The sequence below is a fragment of the Teleopsis dalmanni genome, chromosome 1 (assembly GCF_002237135.1).
Source record: "Teleopsis dalmanni isolate 2A chromosome 1, ASM223713v2, whole genome shotgun sequence".
Taxonomy (NCBI): domain Eukaryota; kingdom Metazoa; phylum Arthropoda; class Insecta; order Diptera; family Diopsidae; genus Teleopsis; species Teleopsis dalmanni.
This window is the reverse complement of record NC_051846.1, coordinates 220,356,486-220,364,584: the sequence shown is the minus strand read 5'-3', so window position 1 is coordinate 220,364,584 and position 8,099 is coordinate 220,356,486. Positions and strand designations below refer to the sequence as shown.

The following is an 8,099-nucleotide window of genomic DNA, read 5'->3' as shown; positions in this document are numbered from 1 at the left end:
AAGCGTCCAACGCAGTTGCTTCGAGAGATGAGAGATCTGGCAGCGTCAAATATGTCGGAAGACGCCTTGTCAGCACTTTGGTTGCAGCGATTGCCTAGTAACATTCGTTGCATCTTATCTGCGTGCAGCTCCAAGGATGTTAATCAAATGGCCGAATTGGCAGATAGAATAACTGACAATATGCCCACTCCTCATTATGTTATGGCTACCGCATCTGCAATTAACCGACGCAGTAACACAGAGGAATCAACATTGGAGGCACGTGTGACAGCGTTAGAAATATCTCTGCAACAAGTGGTAAGTAAACTAAGTGAAATAGCAATAGAGCTCAGACGACCAGCAAACTCACAGGCGCGAAGCAGGGCTCGCAGTTCTAGCAGAACTCAGTCTAAAAGTCAGCGTGAAGATCGAAAAGTCTGTTATTATCACAATAAATTTGGAACAGCTGCAACAAAATGCTTAAAACCATGCGAGTTCGGCTGCCAAACAACTAATATCAAACAGAAGGAAAACTAAAACCGTTGTCGTCCACAAGTGCAGTAAACGACAACGCGCTGGAACACTGCACTGAAGAAGCTCGTTTACATGTAATTGATCGTATCTCAAATATGAAGTTTCTAGTTGACACCGGATCGGCCGTATCCATTATTCCTTTAGCAGCAATCACAGTGAAACGCAATCTAGTGCCAGATGAACTAAAATTATTCGCAGCAAATAATTCATTTATTAAAACGTACGGTACTAAGAGACTTAGCATCAATCTTGGTTTACGACGCAGTTTCAATTGGAACTTCATTATAGCAGACGTCAAATGTCCAATCTTGGGCGCAGATTTTCTGGCGAAATATGGTCTAATTCCAGACATAAAATCAAGACGGTTATTAGACCCGCTTACTACATTGTCGTCATCTGGTGCAGTTGAAACCACATCGATACATTCGGTATACACATTGGATCCAAATTCAAGATTCTTTACAGTCGTCAACAAATACATTGATTTGTGCAGTGCAAATAACTATAGCCTCCCTGACGCATCTGTAGTCTGTCATCAAATAGTCACTGATGGTCAGCCAGTGCATGAAAGGTCACGCCGTTATTCAACGGAAAAATTAAAGGCAATTCGCGAAGAATTTTCAACGCTGTTGGAGCAAGAAATTATTCGTCCGTCAAACAGTCCGTGGTCGAGTCCAATTCACCTGGTAAAAAAGAAAACAGGTGCTTGGAGAGCCTGCGGTGACTTTAGAAAACTAAATGCGCAAACCAAACCAGATAGGTACCCAATACCATACCTAGACCAAGTAACGGAAAAACTACATGCTAGCAAATTATTTTCAAAGATTGATATACATAGAGCGTACTATAACATACCGATGCAAGCTGTTGACATATGCAAAACCGCAGTAAGTACACCCATTGGGTTATTTGAATTTGTAGTCATGCCGTTTGGTCTTAAAAACGCTACGCAAACCTTTCAAAGGTATATGGATTCATTGTTCAGGAAAATGCCATTTGTCTTCTGCTACCTTGACGATATTTTAATATTCTCAGAAAGTGAACAGCAGCATTTGGAACACGTAGAAGCAGTACTAAAAACACTCAATAAGGCCAAGCTTGTCATAAACACCGCTAAGTGCGAGTTCGGAGTTTCACAACTAAGTTTTTTAGGGTATGATGTATCAGTCGATGGTATCAGCCCGCCTGTAGAACGAGTGAGAGTAATTAATGAATACACGAAGCCAAAGACAGTAAAAGAAATTCGTCGTTTTTTGGGAATCCTAAATTATTACCGCAAGTGCATTCCACAGGCCGCCAAATTACAAGCACCTTTAAATGAGCTATTAAAAAATTCAAAAAAGAACGACAACACGCCTATAACATGGACTACCACGTTAGATGCAGCGTTTGAAAACTGTAAAACAAGTGTAACCGCGTTACCTAAATTAACATTTTTGTCTCCATTAAGTACAATTCGATTGACATCGGATGCATCAAGCAACGCAGTTGGTGCAGTACTGGAACAGCAAGAAGGTGATGTTTGGCGACCGGTTGCGTTTTTCTCTTCGAAGCTCAAGGCAGCGCAGAAGAATTATAGCACATACGACAGAGAGTTGCTAGCTATATATTTAGCCATCAAAAATTTTAGACATTTACTGGAAGGTAGAAATTTTACAATTCAAACAGATCACAAACCGCTCATTTATGCATTCCAACAAAAGTCAGATAAAGTTTCACCACGTCAACTACGACAACTAAGTTTTATTGCAGAGTTTACAACAAACATATCATACATAGATGGTAATGACAACATAGTGGCTGATAGTTTATCCAGAATTGATGCAATTAATATGCCTACGGTTATAGATCTCGAGATAATTAGTAACCATCAGAAAATAGACGAAGAGCTTAAGCAGCTATTAAAGTCAGATTCAGCACTTCAATTACAAAAACTTTTTTTACAACCCGATATGTCAACCTTTTGTGATGTATCAACAGGAATCATCAGACCATATATTCCATCATCACTTCGAAAGAAGACATTTGACACAGTGCACTCCTTAGCACATGCTGGTACTAAGTCAACGACAAAACAACTATGCAGCAAGTACGTGTGGCCGTCAATCCGAAAAGATGTCGCGAATTGGGTACGATCGTGCCAAAGTTGTCAACAAGCAAAAATAAACAGACATAATAAACTTACGCCACAAGCTTTGGATCAACGATTCGATCATGTACATTTGGACTTAATAATACTTCCCGAATGTGACGGTTACAGATATGCACTAACCATGATGGACAGATTTACACGATGGCCAGAAGTCGTTCCGTTGAAAGATATCACCGCCGATACAGTCGCAGAAAATTTTTACGCACACTGGATATCGCGATTTGGTTCTCCGAAAATCATAACAACTGATCAAGGAACCCAGTTCGAATCAGCTTTATTCAAGGCGCTAGCAAATCGTTTAGGCACGCAAAGAATACGTACATCTCCGTATCACCCAGAATCTAACGGGTTAATTGAGCGATTTCATCGCACTTTAAAAACAGCTCTTATGTCGCGACCTAAACACGCTTGGATACAATTGTTACCATCAGTTTTGCTCGGACTTCGATCATCCTATAAAGAAGATATCAACACTTCAGCAGCTGAAATGTTGTATGGAACGACATTACGCCTACCGGGAGAATTTTTTGTGGAAAATAACACGCTTCCGAACGAACAAAAATTCCTAGCAACATTACGCGAGCACATCCAGCAAGTACGACCAATTCCGACGTCCAATCATTCTAGCAAAGCTGTATTCGTTCATAAAGCATTGGGCGATGCATCGCATGTATTCGTAAGGGCAGATCATGTAAGGAAACCTTTAGAGCTCCCATACACAGGACCACATAAGGTAATCAAGAAAATCAACGATAGACTTTTTACAGTTGACGTACGCGGTAAGCAGGTTAACATATCAATAAACAGGTTGAAACCGGCCTTTTTCGAGCCAGCAGTAATCGAACCAAAGTTTGCAGAAGTCGACGTAGATTGCAGACCTATAAACAAAGGAAAACTCACGCAAACGAAGAAGCAAGTAACCTTTAATGTGAAAGATCCGTTAGAGTAGCAGGTTACAATCAACAGTCAACAAACCAGACCACCGGTCCAGCTATTAAGGGGGGAGTACTGTGGCGAACTCGCCACACATACTGCAGCGCCCTCTGTGTGTGAATGTACACGCACTCGCACCATCTGTGGGCAAAAGGAACATTTTTCAATGAGCAGCTAACTTCAGTAACTGGCGACTGGCTTCCTTCTTCTTCCTATTTTGCACGTTTTAGTAACACAACGTTTTTATCATTTTGTAAACATTTGTTATATTTATTTAAAATAAAGTATGTGGTAAAAACCCACATTTCTATAATAATTTAGTCGGTTTAAAAACTTTTTTTTAATTAACAACTGGAAAATTACCAAGTCATATTTGAGACATAATAATATTATTTTTCTAAAGCTAAGTACTGAATACTAAATCTAAATACTCGAAAAGTTTTAATTAAGTTTATTTTTAAATTTTTAAATGTTTTTTAATTACCCCATAAAATACTTATAGTAAACAGTTTCGACTGACTAATTTGGTGTAGAAACATTTTAGAAATTGAGGACAAAATTGATAACACCGAATTCATATTGATAAGAACAATTAAAAATTAATTAACAAATTAAACTTTTGAAAAGATCATATGGAGATATAGCATGGGATTCTAATAAGTCAGCTTGATCTTAAACATTATGAAATTATCGTATAGAACTATAGTAAATACATATATACATACACTCATACATACAAATATTTCAAGATTGAAGTGAAATAAATTGTATAAATTATATCATATATTCGAATAAGTATTTCATGTTATGAAGCTAATAATAGTATCCAATAATAAAAAGGTAGTAAAGACCAGTAAACACATAGATAATTGATGAAAAAATAATTTTTAATAATTTTAAACTATATTTTAATAATTGTTATGCCAAATATCACCACAACTCGTACAGCTCAATGAAATAGTTAAACATTATCTTACATCAAGGAATTCACCAACCTATCAGTGCCTGGTTCTAGACAAAACATATATTTTATTGATTGATGCATTTTTAGCTGGAATAAATACATGCTGTGAAAGTCCCCAGGTGATGCATGTCACTTCCTTAACAGGTCAGATTTCTTATGCAGAAAAAAGGATCGCTTATATTTTATAGTACTATCCAAGCATAATTAATGCTATATATTATAGAAACTATTCCATAATCTGGCAACACAAAAAAATCTTTGATATGATAACGTCTCTAAATAAAACTATACTAAAGCCGTAGTTAATAGTTTTATGATTGAATAGTTTTATACTATTAAGTAAATTATGTGTTAAATAATTGATACATCTGCACTTCAGTGATGTTACATACAAAGTTTTGGGTTCATACTATTAGGACAAATGCAGCTTGTGCAGGATATTTTTAAAATCATCTTCCCTGATTTTATACTATTCATTATCTTATGATGCAGATAACTACTGAACCTATGAGGTAGTATGATATTTAAACTGACAACACATCATTTTCTCCCACAGGACAGAAGTAATGCTGCTAACAAGTTATCTAATGAACCACCTTGACTCATACTATCGTCTTATCAAAATGGAACTGTCAGTATGTTATCACTGTCTGCAAGAGTATGAAATTTTATATTATATTTACCTTCATTATCTGCCTTTTTTCTGCACTAGAAGAAAGAAACTGTGCCAAGAGTTTTCAGCTCTGCTAGGCATTCATTAACCAGATTTTAAACTCTTATTAAGTTTTATTAAGATTTTGCTTACAGATTCCACCGGAAAGCTATATCTCTACGCTGATCTACACGGCTCATTTTATGAATATACAGATCAAAACCTTTTAAATATATTTAAGAGCAACGTTAAACGCTTTCAAAGTAGACCGTAACGTGTACAAGACCAACATATCAGCGCTGAACCTAATCATTCAGATTAGAAATGACCACATATGACATCAAGAAATTTTCTTTTATGATCGCAATCAGCTCAAAATGTCTTATTCGAAGTGGAAATATTTATATTCGGGAACTGGAGAAAACCATATCAGGTGAATACGTGCTTAGTCTATGAAATTTGTTGAGTATTTTTGCCAAACACTTTTGCAAAACATGGTATTTTTTTTTAATTTCAGTGAGGTACCTTAAACAAATTATATCTATAATTATATATCTATAATCTATAAATTATATAGACTACACCAAATCAATGCATCAGATATTAAGTGATGTTATTTAATCTAATTTAAATTTTATGTAATGTCTATATAAAGTCGGCTAGGTCTTTCTATTTCTTTAAACAAAAAACCCATCAATATGCACACTTAAATATTTATTTTTTACATTCTTATACCCCAACTAATTTTTGCTATTATTCCCGAAAAAAGCGGTCTTTTCTGAAACCGTTTATAGGAAAACGTGTTTTGATAAATAGAAACATGTTTCGTGCAAAATGTTGATAAAATAATAAAAAATTAAAGTATATAATATAACAAAAAAATAATATAAATATAAAATAACCAATTTGCACTTCAATGAGGTTTTTGGAAGTAATAACTGACATATTTTAAAAACATAGAAAAACAATAACATATCCGGCAAGTCATCAAATTAATGCATATTTAATGGATTTAACAATAAGTGTAATTTAGCATTTTAAATAATATTTAAGGTATTGAGGTCGATATCGAAGAATGTTTTTTTCGAGAAGACTGCTCTATTTCATGTCATTTCAGGGTAAATATTTCAAACAAATAATTTTGTCTGAATTCATTATTTATCGATAATTACTTATTTATTAATAGCTACTTATGGTACGATTCCGATTTTCGAAGCACTCTCATTTGACAGCGAGTTTGAGTAAAGACAGCTATTTTAATATACATTTTCTGCTATGTACCTATAGCTACGTACTATAATATATTTTAGTTTTTAAGGTTGAAACAATTTTTACGTGAATATTGTCAACAAAACGTTGGTCAGATAGTAGATCCTCTATTTATGGATCTCATTGGCAGAATATACATATATAATAAAATAATCATAATGAAAAAATATATCATAATGAAGTTCAGACAGCTATAATGCGGCTCAAAACCAACAAAGCTGCAGTAACCGATGGTTTACCAGCTGAGCTGTTTAAAACTGGTGGCGAAGAGCTATGAAAACACATGCTACATCTAATTCGCAACATATGGTCGGATGAATGTATGCCCAACGATTGGAATTTAAGTGTGCTTTGCCCAATCCACAAAAAAAGTGATCCTGCAAACTGCGTTAACTACCCAGGATCAGTCTTTTAAACATCACATATGAAGTTCAGTCAAACGTATTATGTAAAAGATTGAAGCCAATCGTCAACCAACTGATTGGACCTTATCAGTGTGACTTCAAACCTGGAAATTCCAGACTTTAGACTAGATATTCACAGTGCGTTAAGTTCTGGAAAAGACCAAAGAAAATCAAATCGACACACACTACCTATTTGTCGATTTCAAAGCCACTTTTCACACTACGAGAAGAAGCAGTCTTTATGCCGCTATATCTAAATTTGATATTCTAGCAAAACTTATACTGCTATGTAAAATGATGTTGAACAACACCACCAACTCCGTTAGAATCAGGAAGAACATCTCCGAGCCGTTTGATATCAAACGAAGTTCCAGACATGGTGACTCCTTCTCGTGTAACTATTTTAACCTAATGTTGGAAACGATAATTCGAGCAGCAAATTTAAAGCGCACTGGCACAATATTCTACAAAAGTGCTGCTTGCATATGCCGATGATATTGATGTCGTTGGCTTGAACACCCACGCAGTCAGTGCCGCATTTTCCATTTTCCATCAAATGGGTCTTGTGGTATATGAAGACAAAACAATGTACTTTCTGCCAACAAACAAATCTCCTGTGCGTCTATCCTGTGGCCTCTATTGACACACAAAAAACACGCTCTACAGGTCTCTTATTATGCCTGTTCTGCTGTATGATGCAGAAGGTTGGCCATTTACCAACAATAATGAAAAATGCTTCAAAAGATCTATTGTCCCTTATGCATTGACAACGAGTATCAAATTAGATGGAACGATCAGCTGTATGAGTTATACCACGACATTGACATAGTTAAGCATATAAAATTTCAGTGGCTTTGCTGGTTTGGTCATGTCATGCGAAAAAAAGAACGTGCTCTGGCTAGAAAAGTGTTTGATTCAGTATCAGCAGGTGGAAAATGCGATAGAGGACGTCCGCAGCTTCGGTGGAAGGACCAGATGACCAACTATTTGCTCGGTATTACCAACTGGCGACAGCAATCAACTAAGCAGCTAAGGACGACTAAGTTGGTCTATAATGGGCAACTAAATAAGTAAGTATATTTATTTTCTCAAAAACCTATAAACTAAAAAAAATTCGAATATTCTGTTATTAACTGCTATTTGTTAAATATAATCATACTATCAGTAATTTTTTAATACGGACTATAAGTCGCAGTCAGTAGATAAAATAAT

The 8,099-nt window shown here is 35.7% G+C and overlaps 1 protein-coding gene across 1 annotated transcript; it reads left to right on the top strand.

Annotated features, from left to right (window-relative positions):
- The first annotated feature begins 51 nt into the window (after window positions 1-51).
- Window positions 52-516, top strand: LOC119667400. Its single transcript, XM_038076690.1, has one exon. It carries the CDS (start codon window positions 52-54, stop codon window positions 514-516), a length of 465 nt encoding a protein of 154 aa, XP_037932618.1.
- The last annotated feature ends 7,583 nt before the right edge of the window (window positions 517-8,099 follow it).